Source organism: Diadema antillarum, unplaced genomic scaffold, assembly GCF_040938485.1.
Source record: "Diadema antillarum isolate AM-2024a unplaced genomic scaffold, OU_Dant_1.0 scf00000098, whole genome shotgun sequence".
NCBI classification, from domain to species: Eukaryota; Metazoa; Echinodermata; class Echinoidea; order Diadematoida; family Diadematidae; genus Diadema; species Diadema antillarum.
Window position 1 is genome coordinate 2,809,928 of NW_027270987.1, and position 18,421 is coordinate 2,828,348.

Sequence of the window (18,421 nt, forward strand, 5' to 3'; positions counted from 1 at the left end):
GTAACAAACGATTAATTTTTGGTCGTGATCCGAGAATTTTGGGGGAATTTATGAAGGATTTTTGATATTTTGGCAGGTAGGGTCAATGAACTTGGGAGTTCAGGCTGCGCATATTTGAGGTTTGCATGCATGCACTAAAGTGCGTGCTCTAGTTTCTGCTAGGGTGAGGCGCGCCGTGGAGCTGAGGGTTTATGACGTAACAGAGGCTTCTATATTGGGAAATCGGGCAGCTTTCAGCACACAATGCTATAAGTACGTATGGGTAAAACTCACTGATCTCTGTGGAAGAACAAGATCAGTGGTGGAAATGAGCTGCATGCATGGCGGAGGTCTGCGCTCTCAGAGTACTTCTCTAGTTCTTGGTGTGCAGATGTGAGTCATGATGATGTTTGGTTTTGCTTCAGCTGGGTAGAGCTTGGGCAAACATCCACGGACATGTCATTGAGAAGAGCACTTTCACTGGACCACTCTGCCCACTAACAGCAGCAGATTACCCTCAACTGACCATTTATCACATCAACTACCAATTGCCGATTGCGACTGTTGACTGTGTTGTGATGTTGCAGGGTTATATGTCAATGTTATTCCACTTGGCAAAACTACATTAATGCGTGGACACATACTATACAAAGCAGCATTGTTATTAGTTTGCACATTAAAAATCTCACCAAGATGTAGACATTGTCTCTGTATCTGTCCATCAAATTTATCCTTTCTGCTCGAGTGAGTGATTTCTTATGTGAGCTGCACAATCATCAACCCACTACAACCAGCGACAACATGCATCGCAATGAAATTACCAGTGTAATTTAATCTGATTTAAAGGAGCTCTGTCACTGCGCAGATGAAATTGATAACCACAGGCGAGTCCATGAAATGTTTGAGGTGAGAAATACATGTACGACATATTCAGATGATTCCCTGAGGACTCACATTGCCATACAAAGCCCCTTGATGGCCCGACTGGCGGCTGCCTGGCAGTATCCATCTTTGGTGTATGATACCAGCCCCGCCCGGATGTCATGCACTCCGCCCTTCTCCACAATGGTGCGTTGGAGGGTCTCTGTGGATTCGTGGGAAGAATGATGGTGGTGAGTTTGAAGGGCATGACGTGCCCGGGGCAGAAGCAGGAAATAAAAAGGGAAGTGGAAAGATAAATACATGTATCTATGTGACTATTATAGTTGCCACTGAGAGGGATTTGCAATCATATTGCTGAACACCAGAAACATATTGCACGAATTGAAAAGAAGTGAATACTCAGTGAAGACATACTAAACGCTTTGTCTTCCACTACCACTACAAGATGCCCAATCGACATCACTGAGATATATATCACTGAGGTCATTTTAATTGCCCTGTACGACATGACATGAGAACAAAATAATCTGGCTATCTACATGTACGAGCATATGATCTGTATCAGCACCATGGAGGAGTTGTGGAGTTGTGTCAATCAGTTATGATAGTTTACTCAAATGGAAGGATTGATTTAAGAATGACTCCAAACGATAATTCCACTCTTCTTTGGTCTCTTTTAAACTGATGTTTTTGTCTATGGGCATATATCCACAATACAAAGGTATGAAGACTGCCCAGTGAAACTTTCAGATGTTTGCAATATCCAGTGAGTTAGAGAGTGAGTGCAGGGTACGGGAGGTTACTCATCGCCATAGTTACCAGATTCTTCTGCTAGCGCCTGGATGGCATCGCAGGCCACCTCAAAGATGGCCTTGGAATTCTTGGAATGGAGTCTCATGGTCATGAGTACGGCACTGTCCACTGCCCGACTCCTACAACATTAGAAGATGGAACACTCAAGGTAAGTGAATGTATGCAACATGCGACGCAATAACAAGGATGTGGGACTTAACACTCAAATCATTTTACATGCACATCCACATAAAATTTCTTTGATAAACATATGACTGCAAGTGACAAAATTCTGTATAAGTTTTGAGGAGTTGTAAGATATTTTTTTTTGAAATATAGAATATCTCACTATCTTATGTTGCTCAAGATCTTAATCTAGATCATGATAATGTACTTTAGTACATGGAAATTGGAATAGGGTTAGTGGTCTAATAAATAATGAGCTTGTATTTCTATTACATACAAAAGCACCATTATTTTATATTTCGATTAAGACTGTGTAACTTTGCAAACTCACGAAAGTCTCAAATAACCGGACCTTTCTTTTTCTTTCTCTTTTTCAATTTAACAAAAAGACACATTTCTGTCTTTTTATGTCGTGGACTTGTCTTATAAAAGACAAACGACAATGTATATGTATGTCTGATCTGTCATCTAAAAGTGATAACTGTGCTAGTATATGACAAAATGGTAATCCATCAGAAAATGGACGAGGAAAGGATATGCCATTGTTTTTTCTTTCCTAAGCTCTGTCAAAGTTCCATCAACCTTTGCTATTACTTGGTAGCACTTCCGTGCCACAACAAATGAAAACTGTTGACAAAACATGCCATTTAATTGCTCCAAGTCCAATATAGTTGGTGCAGTAACATAGACAACACACCCAACACAATACCTGGCTTAAAATTGAGCATTATTTGCATTTGTAAACCTCTTGGCCCCAATAAAAGTAATGTTATGATCACGACTATCATAGACGTGACCAAAGTCTCTGGGTGTGATTACACCTATTGGTTAGAATACTAATACTACAGTCATTGTCACTTTTGGCTGGTAGTGTCTAAGTCTCACTTATGAGATGGTGGATTATATATCACCCACAATACAGTATCTAAATCATAAAGTAGCTACAAGAGTGACCACAAAGAGCATTTCAGGGTCAACATTCACTCACCTTTCATTGTCAACCATCCCTTCCAAGACCTGTGGTCTTCTCTGGACCAGTGTGGCCAGAGCTCTCAGCGCATTTTCCTGTCAAAGGTCACAGAATACATCAGTCATTTCATCGGGCGAAAACCCTGTCACAGAACACGGTGTACATTTAAACTGAACTTGGCTAAACAAAGATGAAATCAGATGTTAACTCAATAGGCTGCATCAGGTTACAATACTAATAAGTTCCATCTACTCAACACTTTCATTCTTGGAATTTTTATGTATGCACACTTATAAGATGCATAAAGGATTAGGGGTCATAGGTCTAAGATGTGAAACAATCTAGCAAAACGCATTCCTAAAGGTTTCTATGTGTACGAAACTGTGATACTGAGTACACCATTACCTCATGTTTTGACAAATATTGTTTTGTAGAAACGTGTAAAACTTGTGAAATGCCATCATTCCTTCATCCAATGATCTGATAAGTTATATGTACTCTGCTGCTTCAATTCATCTCAAAAAGGCATTATTTACCATTTGCAGATGAAACAAAAACCCAGCTTTAGTGCTAAAAAATAGTTCTTAAATGTGAGTTAGGGATAGAAACAACCAATGTAAAAATGTTAATCTGTATAATCAATGTTAAGTACTATTAAGTATACAAAATGTGAACAATAGGCCTACTTTTAATAAACTTGTTTCTGGAATAAACCATCTACAGTTATGGTTTATTGAGAAAAATAATGGTATCTCCTTTTATTTTACGCTTCATTGTGAAATGTTTATATGGTAGGATGCTTTGTGATACAACTGACCTACACATAGGCATCAAATGTGATAACTTGAACATTTTTTAAATCACTGCTCCCAATAGTAGACAGTACCTTTTAATGTATTTTGTTTCGCCAAGTGGTGCATCAGCTGGAGCACTTTATTCACTGATTGGCACAGATGTCAATGATTGTCAATGAATATAGACTACTGTACCTAAGGTCTCTCATCCCTATTGTGTTACCATGGCAGGCCTTGAAATAGGATTTTGGAGGGGCAAGGCCATTTAGAAAAGGGCACCTTTTCCAAGAGGCCAGCCATGAAAGGGCACTTAGGTCAGTCAGAGGGGCACCAAGGCCACATTGAAAAGGGCATGTTGGGTGTTTTTTTAAAGGGCGATTTTTGCGACGTTGCAAGAATTTTATGTTTGTTTTTTTCATATTCTAACAACAACCCCCCCCCCCCAATTACATAATATATATACAGTCAACCTCGCGTAAGTCGACATAATCGGGACTGAGCAAAACACGTCGACTTACGCGTATAAAAAAGTCGACATTTTGTCGACTTATAAATGAAAATTAATTTCCTCTGTACAGAGTAAGATTTGGATCACGATGCAGATCGCTACCCATATATCTTACTCCTTTTGCCGCCAAAACATGCCTACTGACATGAGCAACAATAATGTTTTAGTTCATGCATAAATCTTGCGCGGGTTAGTAACGACGACAACGCACAATTCCCAAATCTCTAGAGAGATTTTGAGAGAGCGGGATCGGAAACCTAGGCTCGTTTCTAGACACTTAACGTTTTAAACTTAATTTGAAATATAAAAGGCAAATTCCCCAAAATTGAATTAAACTTTGCGATTTAAATTCAAGTGCGTTGCTGGGAAGATATGCGTGTAATTTTGCATGATTCTGTCGAGATTATTTTTCAGTGCCGACTGAGTTGAAATATGTGTGATTTTCCTTCCCTAAGTCGCCATATTTGTTCTGCTCCGATTCGCAACATTATAACTACCGCTCTGTACGGCGCGGGCCTGTCTGAAATAAGAAGAAGAAAAGTTTGTTCATCCGAAAACGACATCTTTCGGACTACTATAACCTCCGTAAAAACAAACCTCTTACCATTGTCGGACTAATTTAACTTTGGACTGAGATTTAAAACTTCGGCATAGCGAACTTTAACAATAATTCGTTATCATTTTTTTCATTGACATTTTGTGAAGCAGCATGCGTTTCGGTAGTTTGAAACGTGTAAATGTTGCGATGTCTTTCCTCTGCAAGTGCAGACTAAGTTCGGTCACGGCGAAAGTTCCGTTACGAAATAAAAAATAATGCGAGCCTTTTCAACAATAACGCACTTCCGTACATTTTTATGCGTTTAAACGCAGTTTCGAGTTTCGGACAAGAACCGCAAGTTTTTTCTGCAACACTCTTGCGTTTTAAAAACAGATTTGCATTTGATTTTTAGAGTTGCGTTTAAACGCAATTGAGTTTAAATTTCATACAATTTTCTAGTTTTGCGTTATTATCAAACGCAAGTCTTTTCAGCGTTCCGTGTGATTTGATGGACTTGTATTTGATTTTCAGAATTGCGTTTAATTTTTAATTTTGCTTACGATAAGTCTTTTAAACAATAACACACTTCCGTAGATGTTTAGAGATGCGTTTAAACGCAATTTCTTATAGTTTCGTACAAAAACCGCAAGTCTTCTCTGCAACGCTCTTACGTTTGAATACACCGTTACGTGATTTGATGAACTTGCATTTGATTTTTAGAGTTGCGTTTAAACGCAATTGAGTTAAAAAAAAAAGTTCCCTTCAATTTTCTAGTATCGTGTGATTATCAAACGCAAGTCTTTCAGCGTTCCGTGTGATTTGATGGACTTGCATTTGATTTTTAGTGTTGCGTTTAAACGTAATTGAGTTTAAGTTTCCAACAATTTTCTAGTTTCGTGTGATTATCAAACGCAAGTCTTTTCAGCGTGCCATGTGTTTTGATGGACTTGCATTTGATTTTCAGAGTTGCGTTTAAACGCGAGTTTAAAATAAAAGTTCCCTACAATTTGCATACAGTTGCATTTAATTTGTAATTTTGTTTACGAAATAAAAAATAATGCAAGTCTTTTAAACAATAACACACTTCCGTAGATGTTTAGAGATGCGTTTAAACACAGTTTCTTATAGTTTCGTACAAAAACCGCAAGTCTTCTCTGCAACGCACTTGCGTTTAAATACAGCATTACGTGTGATATGATGGACTTGCATTTGATTTTTAGAGTTGCGTTTAAAAGCAATTGAGTTAAAAAAAGTTCCCTACAATTTTCTAGTTTCGTATGATTATCAAACGCAAGTCTTTCAGCGTTCCGTGCGATTTGATGGACTTGCATTTGATTTTTAGTGTTGCGTTTAAACGCAATTGAGTTTAAGTTTCCTACAATTTTCTAGTTTCGTATGATTATCAAACGCAAGTCTTTTCAGCGTGCCATGTGTTTTGATGGACTTGCATTTGATTTTCAGAGTTGCGTTTAATTTTTAATTTTGCTTATACGAAATGAAAAAAATAACGCAAGTCTTTTCAACAATAACGCACTTCCGTCATTTCCGTAGATGTATAGAGATTTATTTAAACGCAGTTTCTAGTTTCGTACAAAAACCGCAAGTCTTCTCTGCAACGCTCTTGCGTTTAAATACATCGTTGCATGTGATTTGATGGACTTGCATTTGATTTTTAGAGTTGCGTTTAAACGCAATTGAGTTTCAGGTTCGTAACAATTATTTTCTAGTTTCATATGATTATCAAACGCAAGTCTTTTCAGCAACGCAATTGCGTTTAAATGCAAAAGTTGCGTGTGATTTGATATCACCTGCATTTGATTTTTTGAGTTGCATTGTAATAAATCTTTTTAGAAAGGGCCCTGGTTTTAATACCGCTTCGGAATAATCAACGTTAGAATATTCGGATTTACAAAAACAGGGGCAGGGGGCACATACCCCCCCCCCCCCCCCCCCATTACTTTTTGGGGCACCATCAAAATGTGCCCCCTTTTCTGGAATATGCCCCTTTTTAGGAGAATGGGACCGATTTTGCACCAGGGCAACTGAAAGTACAAAAAGGGCCTGGAAGGAGCACAGGGGCAGCTCTCGGGGAGGGGGGGGGGGGGGGCAGGGGTACACAGTGCCCCTCCACCTTTTGGAGGATCAACTAAATGTGCCCTTTTTTCTTTGAAGGTGCCCCTTTTTTCCTGTAAAGGGGGGCACACTTTTTCCTAAGGGGCAGTTTTAAGAACAAAAAGGGCACTTTGAGGAACAAAAAGGGCACTTTGAGGAACAAAAAGGGCACTTTGAGGAACGAAAAGGGCACTTTGAGGAACAAAAAGGGCACTTTGAGGAACGAAAAGGGCACTTTGAGGAACAAAAAGGGCACTTTGAGGAACAAAAAGGGCACTTTGAGGAACAAAAAGGGCACTTTGAGGAACAAAAGGGCACTTTGAGGAACAAAAATCAAAAAGGGCACTTTGAGGAACAAAACTTTCAACTAACCAGCCAACCCGTGTTCACATACAGTGTTACGGGGGTGGGGGATCTGCACAATTTTTTTTACATTTCATTTCACTTTTTTTCGCATGCGTGCCCTCGATCACATTTACTTTGAGCATGCGGGCATGAATGCAGAGCGAGAGAGATGGCAATTCTCACAGCCGTCCGACATGCCTGGCACATGGCTTGCGACCACTTGCTCCAGACGATTTAATAGCCGCATTCCCCACAGTAACACACGCATGCACATAGTGATTACTGCACCCATCCAACGCGCTCAACCGCTGATTGCGACACTCGACGTACAGACACCATCAACGTACTTCCGTACGTACGCGCGGGCACACTACGAATACAGTCCAGGAAGACTACTACCTAGCTAGTACCCCGCTGCGCTGCGGAGGCAGTCGGAACGGTCAAAGCCGGTCGGCCATACCGTACGTACATAAGTACAAGTGTACGTACATGTCGTCTCGTTGAGTTTGAATCAGATAAGAATAGTGGGACGCGAGTGAACTGAACTGAAGGTATGATATTTGAGATGAGGAAATTTGTTCAAGCTTATTGAAGTGTAGACTTTGAGAAAGGGCATATTGTACGTCATATACAAGAACTTTCATTCTAAAAGGGCACCACGGCCACAAGAAAAAGGGCACATTTTTTTTGGCCGTAACTTTGATCACGGAAGAAAGGACATTGCGGCCAACGAGAGGGGCACCGACGGCCATGGCCGTCGGTGGCCGTCGGTTAATTCGAGGCCTGCCATGGCCTTCCTGTTATACTGTGACACATTTCTACACCTCAGTGGGCATGCTAATTGACAATATGCTTGGTTTGGAGGGCTATCCGGATGCTGACGTAAAAGCTTGTCATGCTATAACCTTAAAGGCATTATTTACAATGTACCATTTGCAGATGAAACAAAAACCCAGCTTTGGTGCTTCAAAATAGTTCTAAAATGTGAGTTAGGGATAGAAACAACCAATGTAAAAATTTGAATTGGTATAATCAATGGTAAGTACTGTTAAATATACAAAATGTGAACATGTAGTTATAATAAAAAATGTTCCAACACTAAACCGTCTACAGTTACAGTTTATTGAGAAAAAGAGTGATATCTCCTTATATTTTACGCTTTATTGCAATGTTTTATATAGTAGGATGTTTTGTGATACAACTGACCTACACATGTACATCAAATGTGATATCTCGAACATTTCTTAAATCACTGCTCCCGATGGTAAGTAAACAGTACCTTTAACTTCAGTGTCTGGGCACTTAATAATGGGTTAAACATGAAGTGGCATTACACCTGAATTTACTTCAACCTGCAGCATTTTAGCAAAAGAAAAAGTACACATGCTTTACAAATTCACATCAAAAATTAGAATTGGTGGGACTTCTTACGAGACAGGTTGGTGAATCTTGGTGAAGGGTGAGTGCACTAAATGTTTCTTCCACCCAGTTGTCGTTGAGTTCTCGACCGAGCCACTTGGGGGCTGTAAAAATGGCTTCGGCTGAGAGAACAAAACACACGATACCAGAACAAGGAATGTTACAACAGCCCTGAATTCACTTCATAATGATAATGATAATGATAATGATAATGATAATGATAATAGCAATAATGATAATGATGATGATAATAATGATGATGATAGCAATAATGATAATGATGATGATAATGATGATGATGATGATAGCGATAATGATAATGATGGTGATAGTGATAATGATGATGATGATAGCGATAATGATAATGATGGTGATAGTGATAATGATAATGATGATGATAATGAATAACACTTATATAGCGCTTAATACCGATGTTTCTAAGCGCATAACACAGATGGTGAAAGAGAAAATCACTTTGTAGAGTAACTCATCTTTAATGACAAACAGCTGAAACACTGTTTTGACTTAAATCATGCTAAGGCCTTTATGATGTGTATGTGCACCAGCTGCTGAACTATTCAGGTGCCCGTCGAATAAAAGTTACTATTATGGTAACTTTGCCATCCAATGGTAACTACCATGGCAACAATACTCAACAGCCAATCAAAATCAAGAATTCCATGGAAGTTACCATTGGATGGCAAAGTTACCATAATAGTAACTTTTATGCAATGGGCCCCTGGACAATTTCACCACGATACCGCTACGGATCTTTCCTTCTCTCTCATCCCTTTCTCTCTACAGGATAGGGAAACTGAGATTAACTGCATCTCTTTGGAAGGATTAAGAGGCTCATAACATGAAGCTGGTGCATTATAGGATTTCGCTTCTAAGCCAGCTCTTATCAATCATACAACGAACGTACATATACAAATGTACTTTGTATTCCGACAATGCCTACTGGTTTATGAGAAGATAAGCCATGTACTGACATTCCCATCAATAACAAGAAATCAATATTTTTTTCCAAGGGAAAAATAGATGGACGGAGGTGTATTAAAGTCAAATTGCAACTGACAAGGATAAAAATAGCAAAACATTGTAACAAAAAAGTTGTTTATTTGCAATTCTTGAGTGCATCGACTAGTTCTATGTACACGTTTTCTTATTTTCCTCAGTGCTTCCCTCTTTTTTTCTCTGTTCTCTCCTGATTCCTTTCATAACACACACACACACACACACACACACAAAATAGACAGATAAATAATCAACACAGAAGTGCTTGGAATTACTCTGAAGTTACACTAAACTTACAATAGAAAATGTCATTCTACAAGTTTTGAGAGTGTGTATGAGTATCTATTTACACTAGGGTGTGTATCATGGCAGAAGCCTTCAGGATTATACTCAAGAAGCTAACCTGAGTAACTCAGACTCTTTTCTGTTTTTCATCACCATCATCATCATCATCATCATCATCATGATCATAAACATCATCATCACCACCATCATCATCATCATCACCATCACCATCATCATCACCACCATCACCACCATCACCACCATCACCACCATCATCATCATCATCATCATCATCATTATCTTCATAATCAACATCATCATCTTCATAATCAACATCTTCTTCATCATCATCATAATCATTAACATCATTCTCAACATCATCTCCTTCATCATAATCACCATCGTCATCATTTCATCAACATCATCATCCTATCATATCTTTAACACTTCAGCACATACATGTAAGCCTCTCATTATATCAATCACATTTTGTTGGATGCAATATTGCATCATACGGCTCCACAGAAGGTAAAAAATTTCTCACCCAGGCGATCCATCACGCTGAGGCAGACTGTCAGGAAGCGGGCATTGTCACCAAACTTTCGCAGAGACTCGATGAGGAGATCAGAGCAGTCATGGAGGACAAAGAGCTGCTGACTGTCCTCTGGTAAGTAACAAACAAACAAACAAACAAACATCAGGAGCACAATGTGAGGATTGTTCACAATTATGGTGCATTTACACCGAGGACAGTACAGGTAATGGGCCGGTTTTTTGCTATGGTATGCCAAAAGGAATCATGTTTGATTCTGTTAAAAAAGAATCAGTAATTTGGTACAAAATCACCTAAAAATTATATTCCTATGTCAAAATCAAGAGCAACAAAATGAATAGTAGAAGATTGATTTTGTAACAAAATTATTAGCAGGGAAGTGATATAGTGACAGAACCAGACATGGTTTCTTTTGGCGCAACATAGCAAAAACCCTGTTCCATGACCTGTGCTGGATTTGGTGTAAACGCAGCTTTACAGGGGGAGGGGGAGCACTTGCAGAAAAAAAAAATACGAAAAAAATCTAAAACTTGTGAAAAAAAGTCTGAAGAGCTTTAAATTGTGAACATTTCAATGTATTTCAATTGCCAAAGAGTCTGAAAAGTGGATTTCGAGCAGAGTAGAAAAAAATCTAAAATCAGATTAAACTCTGAACTCTCACATCCCTGCAATTGTAGTAAAAAAAAAAAAATACAATTAAAGAAATAGAGGCATGGAATACCTGTTATGCCTGAACGACACCCTCACTTATGATTAACTTTCATTGACTCAAAACTTTCTACAAGTTTGCCAGATTGGATTTTCTCTAAAACTTGATTCTACTGATTTTAATTCACTGCCATCGCCATTTTAAACATGGTTTTCTTTTTTCCCCCCATTATTCTTTGTGATCATGTCCTTCCTGAGGCACCCATACCTGTTTGTGCCAGAGCTTCGATTAGGGCACAGCAAGCTGTCTGTAGAGCCACCTTGTCCGGGAATCTCTTGAGGGCAGCAATGATGGCCTTGTGAGTCTCTTGCAGTAGAACATCATAGGACTCCTCTGGACACAGGCAGACAAGACAAAATACATACAAACAGTCACGTAGGGTCACATAGAACTACTGTAAAGTCGAGATTGAAACAGGGCAGAAATTTTCGCATGTTTCGTGCTATATGACATTTATAGTGGAAAAATGGTAGTTTCCCTTTGTTTGCATTTATATGACATTAGCACAAAAATAAAAAACAAACATTTGTTTTCATGTTATATGTAATATTATTTCATATCTTTGGTTTCAGAGTACGTATATTGTAGAGATATTGCTGCTATATCTTAATCATTATCATTATCACTGTTATCATTGTCACCATTATTACAGTACTACTACTACTCTACTACTTCTACTACTAGTACCAATACTACTACTATTACTACTATTTCTACTACAGTGAAACCTTGTTATAACGAGTTCGGTTATAACGAGGAACCGCTTATAACAAGGTGATCGCGTCAGTCCCGTTTTCCTTTGCGTGTGAACCTTTGGCAGAACAAATCGGTAATAACGAGTTCGGTTATAACGAGATTCCAGTTATAACGAGGACAATTTCGGTAAATCATGATAAAGAAAAACATAAGCAATTTGATCGGATATAACAAGGCTCCATTTCTTGACTAAATTGCCGCTTTCAAACACGCGACAAACGAAACATTGAAAACCGAATTCACGCTATCCACGTCTTTTCCCGTTTTGCAGAGAACCGTTCCTTCAATGTTTTCTTCTAAATCACGCGATAAGACACAGGAATGCCTTCCGATGTTCCTACTAAATTATTAAACATAATCATTCGATTTTCTTTTTCGCGAGAAACGCGTGCGTGATATTTAGGTCAGACCACAGCGCAATGAGAAAAAATAATAAATAACGCATTCAAAAACTTTTCATGTAGCGAAAAAATGGACAATTGGAATGCGTGTGCAACTCATCATTATATCCTTTTCAACTTTAGTTCCGACTTCCAGTTCTTTTGCTGGTTAGCAAATATGAGTTTGGATGATTAAAGCCGAAATAATGAAATCGTCGTGATCCTACCGGGTGACAGTAGCGTTAAAATAGTCGAATAACGCATGTTAACCTACTTAATCAGTAATCAGAAAAAGAAACACACGCATTTATTACTTTGAATAGATCTGGATTTGTTCATTATCATTTAACAAATGATAATTTAAATATGAGTGTGTATGAGTAAAGCAGAAATAATCAGTGAAATCATTGCGATCCCGCCGGGTGACAGTAGCGTAAAAATAGTTGAATAACGCATGTTAACCTACTTAATCGGTGTTCAAAGAAAGAAACAAACGCATTCAACAGTTCAAGAACGGATGTACAAAACGTGAAGAGATTTTCGGAACAAAATAAAGAACGCATTTTTAATCCATTCGGGTGCAACGATCATACATTGTACAAGATTACAGCCGAAATGATTTATGAAATCATCGCATTCCCGCTGGGCACCAACAGCGTAAAAATACCTCGCAAATTACGGTAAACAACGCCTGTATGTTACTCTATTTGCGCTGGTGTTTAGAAAAAACTTAACAAACAAGAATTACAATAAAGAATTAACTCATTTCAGCCCCTATTTCTTCGTCTAATTCACAAATAATTTCCATTTATTCTCTCAATAATAATGATCCATAATTGTGTCATAACAACGCAAAGGATGTTCTTAAGTTTCATTGATGGGTATATGATGTTGTGCTTATGTTTTTCTTTGTTTTTGATGCGTACGGTTATAACGAGGTACCGATAAATAACGAGGTAATATCGCCGGTCCCAAAGACGGGGTTTCGCTGTACTATTCTTACTACATTATTTATTATCATCATTGCCATCATCAAAAATAGTAATACCTGATTGATTTAACTTGAATTGACTTATTTACATAACCGCAAAGGAAGCAACGAGTGCTTAAAAGCAAGCAACCACAAAACCTATATGGCTCTACATGTAAGCCCCCCGATGACTATGCAATGAGGATAAACTGCCTTTGCCTAGAGGCACAGCTACCTCAGCTACATGCAGGGGACTTGAACCACCGAACTCATGATTGATAGTCCATGGTCCTATTAACTGAACCACACCAGCTCCTCGGTTTTCAGACAGTTAAGACACAAAAGCCCATGGAAATGAGAAGGACGCATTGCTAAACTATTCCAATGAATGATACTGTGGTTGGCTGATTGAGGAAACCACATATCAAGTGTGCCTTCAACTCAAAAAAGAAAAAAGAAAAAAAGCACCTTCACCTGCAGTATACCCAACAGTAATTACAGCTTTACCACAGCAATTAATAGTTTTACCACATACCACAGTGAAGTCTGAAATAACACTACATGAAATTACATGGACTTCCTCTATCATTCGGGGGAAAAGAATAGAGAAATATGGCTTGAGGCCATTAAAAATGGCAGCAACTTTTGCATGTAAAGCACTAAACTGCATTATCTAGCAATGGAATGTGTACGAACACAAATTATGCTTCTGGGCAAATATGTGAGTAATCTTATTAACCCAATAGAAAGTGAAATGTAATCTTATCCAGAAAATTCATTTTAATCATGTTAAGCATCCTGAAATATGAAGAAGCTGTTACCAACAAAAATAAAAGCAGTGCACTTCAATGGCACAGTTAAGCAATTATACATGAAATACTTGCTTCCTGAACAATCGAGAGCTGCTGTTAAGACGAGTTTCCACCACCGCACCAGGAAATGCCATGATTACAATTTAAACAATGAGCTACCTGTATCGGCTGTCCAAACAGAGTCATGACCTATGACCTTGCTGTTTGTACCTGGGATTGCGAGAAGAGCTAGCAGCCAAAAGGCCGCCTCCAGGACCGACTGGTTGTCGTTGTGTCTCCGCACAGCTTTGATGATGTACCGGTGCTTCTGGCTGTCCACAAAACTGACCTGGTCATCCTCTGGACAAAGACAGACAAACAATACAAACTAAATCAGTCAATCAATTATTCATTCAATCATTCATTAATATTCATATTCATTTGTATGTATGTATTATTCATGTTTCTTATTCTCTCTTTGAGGCTGCCATCACTATCAAGCACTCTGCATTTTTCTTCCTCTTTACCTGGAAACAAGTGCATCATTGATTCCTGTGATCTCATAGTCATTATATCTAAACTAAAAAGATTGTTGTGATTACTATACTATGAATGTATAATTAGTTGGTTTTTCTCTATTCAGTTGTCAGATACACATGTTGTCATTTTCCTGCATTATTTCTTTGAAAAAAAAAAACAATGCAGAAATCAATTCAAACTGAACTGATTTACTCACTTACTGACTGACTCATTCATTTATATATTCATCTACCACATATCTATCCATCCACCCATCCATTCATCTATCTACCCATCTATCCATTCATTGATCCATCCATTCACTTATCCAGCTATTCATCTAAATTGTATCTATCCATCCATCCACTCATCCATTCATTTATTTATTCATCAATCTATCAATCAATTCATCCATTCATCTTTCCATCCATCCATACATTTGTTCATCTATCCATCCATCCATACATTGACTTATCCATTCTTAGGGCACAATGTGACAGGTTGATACTGCTTGCTATAATTTCTAGCCTCCTGGGGCCTGTTGCATAAAAGTTATTATATTTTGGATCAAAAATTTGTCTTCCATTGATTGGATAAAAGAGCTTCACGTGATTATAGGTATTTTGAACTATTTCAGAGTGTTGGTGTGTTTGGAACTCCATGAAGTACTATTTGCAAAATGACGTCACTTTTATGACGACATTTTGCAAATAGTATACTATTTGCAAAATGATGTCACAATCACCCTTCTTTACAATCAAGTGTACCCGTTCGCGTCCGGTCCCGAATTCTAGTGTTCAGGTTTGCAGCGGTCATACGAGCGCTTGGATACATGCGACGGGCAACTCTGGCGGTGCCACGGCTACTACGTTTTTCAATTTCCGATCTCTCGCACTGTTGCGTATTGCAGGCGCTGCGCTGCCGCCGCAGTGCGGCTAAGCCTATAGACGGTCTATAATGATTTTCACTGTCTTTTTATTCAAATTTTTGATCCAAAATATAAAACAACGAGATATGAAACTCGTCACGCTGACGAGTTAGGTGATACGCTTGGGGTCATCAGGTGTCGGTCATCTGTGATCGACAAAGAAAAGAATGTGATATAGGCACCTTGAAGTTATATTGAGCGTGCATGCAAAACCGTTTCTCTAACCAATCGGCCACGGGACATCCCCGGAAATGGTAAGGCAAAAAAGAAATGTATGGATATTACAGGGGGAAAAAGTCAATGCCCACTCAACAATCGTGGCCGCGTGAACATGTATTGCATTGCTAGACGGAAATGCGGCCTTGTAACGACTGATGTCGCTATGCCATTTCTGGCAACTTGGGAAAAATACGCGCCGTAGACATAAAGCCTATAATCGGCTGGTTTTGATACCTTGCCTTTAATCACAATTTTCAGTGTGATGACGTCATCAAAGTACAAAACAATGACATGGTCTTGAAAGACAAATGTTCAAAGTACAACACCTCAGTCGTCGTCATTACATACTATGATCGGTTTGACAAAGTCAACCTGCAAAATGTTGCTGCAGTCGAAGCAATGTGGTCTCCAACACACAAAAAAGAGGGATATGGCGTGTGTCTGTGTGTCTGTGTGTGTGTATAGGTGCGTTTATATACGAACGTGATTTCTACATGGACGAATATGTAATACAAAATTGAAGAAAAAAAGTAAAATAGCTAAGTATTTTGTTTCGTGATCTTGTGGGGTTCGAACCCGCAACCTCAAGTCTCTGAGACGTCGCCTTTAACCACTCGGCCATACGTCTCGGCGAGAAAATATGAGGAACGTAAACTTATGTATGTGAAAGCTGAATCGGGAATCGTTTTGTCCACATTCCATTCTCATTTTCAGTTTTAAACTGCAAAATTGTCAACCTGATGATGAGATTTCAAAAAATAAAATGCATGATTACTGAAGCTTATTGTCTCAGCTACAACATACTTAAGTTTCAGAGGAAATGAAGCAAAATCAGCTGAGATAAAGGTGCTTAAACGTTGTCAAGTCAATGCATGGTTTTAAAAAAAATCACCTCCCATAGACAATACACGTAAACTTGTCCGATTTTGCATCTTTACCTTTAATCACAATTTAAGGTATGATGACGTCATCAAATTTCAAAACCATGACTTGGACTTAAAAGGCAAATGTTCAAAGTACAACATATCTGAATTTGGGATAATATTGAGCTTAAACAACAGAGATACGAGCAAATGAATGTCAGAAACAGTACCTCAAAAAAATTAATTCCACTTTTTTGATTTCAGATGATGATATGATGACGTCATAATGTATTTAGGGAAATATTGATACTTGAGACGTTATTTTCAATTCATATGCTTTTGTAATATGCAATAAAAACATAGGGTCACCTGACGTTTTAAAGAGCTATGGCGAAATAAACAAAGACATGTTTTTCGCTATATTTCCACATAGACGCGAACACGAAATTTCAACTTTGACGCCAGCGCATTCCTTTGTTATAGGTCGAAATTGATCGGAAATCAATGGATATTGTTACTTAATGTATCAGGAATCCAAATCTGTCAAAAAATGTGCATTTTCAGTTTGCTTACGCGCACTACGCGCGAAAATGTGCGGACGGACGCGAACGCGCGAAACGCTTAAAATTGTCTGAAACTTCGAGATTTCCCATTGGTAAGTTGTTTTGAGCCTTTTAAAAGTTTGACGCGCGCGTACGCGCGCGTAATAATGTCTTAGGTAATTAGCATTAAAATGTATGATAGAGCGTGACCTGAACTTAATGTCCGCCGAAAATGATACAGACATGACCTTTAGATATGAAGTTATGATCGATCATGTAACATGGTCCGAAAATCACAAAATGGCGCCTAGATGACGTCATAGATATGTTACTGTCATGAAAACCTTATTGTGGCTAGATTTTGTCATGAGACATGTTCCCTGAAAATGTCATGTTATTCCGTAATGTCATTCTTGAGATATTGATGACACAAAATTGTCCAGAAAGAAAGAAGAATAACGAGACATGAAAACTCGTCACATTGAGGACGAGTTAGGTGATACGCTTGTGGTCATCAGATGACAGTCATCTGTGATCGACAAAGAAAAGAATGTGATATAGGCACCTTGAAGTTATATTGAGCGTGCATGCGAAACCGTTTCTGTAACCACTCGGCCACGGGTCATCCACGGAAATGGTAAGACAGAAAAACAACAACAATGTATAGATATAACGGGGGGAAAGTCAATGCCCACTCAACTAACGCGGCCGTGTGAACATCTATTGCATTGCTAGACGGAAAAGCGGCCTTGTAACGACTGAGGTCGCTATACCATTTCTGGCAATGGGAAAAATACGTCCCGCAGACATAAAACCTATAATCGGCTGGTTTTGATACCTTGCCTTTAATCACAATTTTCAGTGTAATGACGTCATCAAATTACAAAACAATGACATGGTCTTGAAAGAAAATTGTTCAAAGTACAACACCTCAGTCGTCGTCATTACATACTATGATCGGTTTGACAAAGTCAACCTGCAAAATTTTGCTGCAGTCGAAGCAATGTGGTCTCCAACACACAAAAAAGAGGGATATGGCGTGTGTGTGTGTCTGTGTGTGTGTATAGGTGCGTTTATATACGAACGTGATTTCTACATGGACGAATATGTAATACAAAATTGAAGAAAAAAAAACAGTAAAGTAGCTAAGTATTTTGTTTCGTGATCTTGTGAGGTTCGAACCCGCAACCTCACGTCTCTGAGACGTCGCCTTTAACCACTCGGCGACACGTCTCGACGGGAAAATATGGGGAACGTTATGGACTTGAAAGACAGTTGTTCAATATATAACACATTCATCATACGTTGTCAATTTGCTATTGACATGACGATCTATCACATGAATATGAGGGAGGCATTAGTAC

General features: G+C 38.6%; 1 protein-coding gene across 1 annotated transcript in view; it reads right to left on the bottom strand.

Annotated features, from left to right (window-relative positions):
* LOC139718663 (leucine-rich repeat serine/threonine-protein kinase 2-like) overlaps positions 1-18,421 on the bottom strand; it is a 156,405-nt gene that overhangs the window by 93,907 nt on the left and 44,077 nt on the right. The window contains exons 7-13 of the mRNA XM_071630121.1: positions 14,218-14,346; positions 11,297-11,422; positions 10,372-10,491; positions 8,538-8,647; positions 2,828-2,904; positions 1,681-1,790; positions 934-1,063 (exon numbers count right to left, since the gene is read on the bottom strand). Coding sequence (XP_071486222.1) covers positions 934-1,063; positions 1,681-1,790; positions 2,828-2,904; positions 8,538-8,647; positions 10,372-10,491; positions 11,297-11,422; positions 14,218-14,346 — 802 coding nt within the window. The remainder of the gene's footprint in view (positions 1-933; positions 1,064-1,680; positions 1,791-2,827; positions 2,905-8,537; positions 8,648-10,371; positions 10,492-11,296; positions 11,423-14,217; positions 14,347-18,421) is intronic.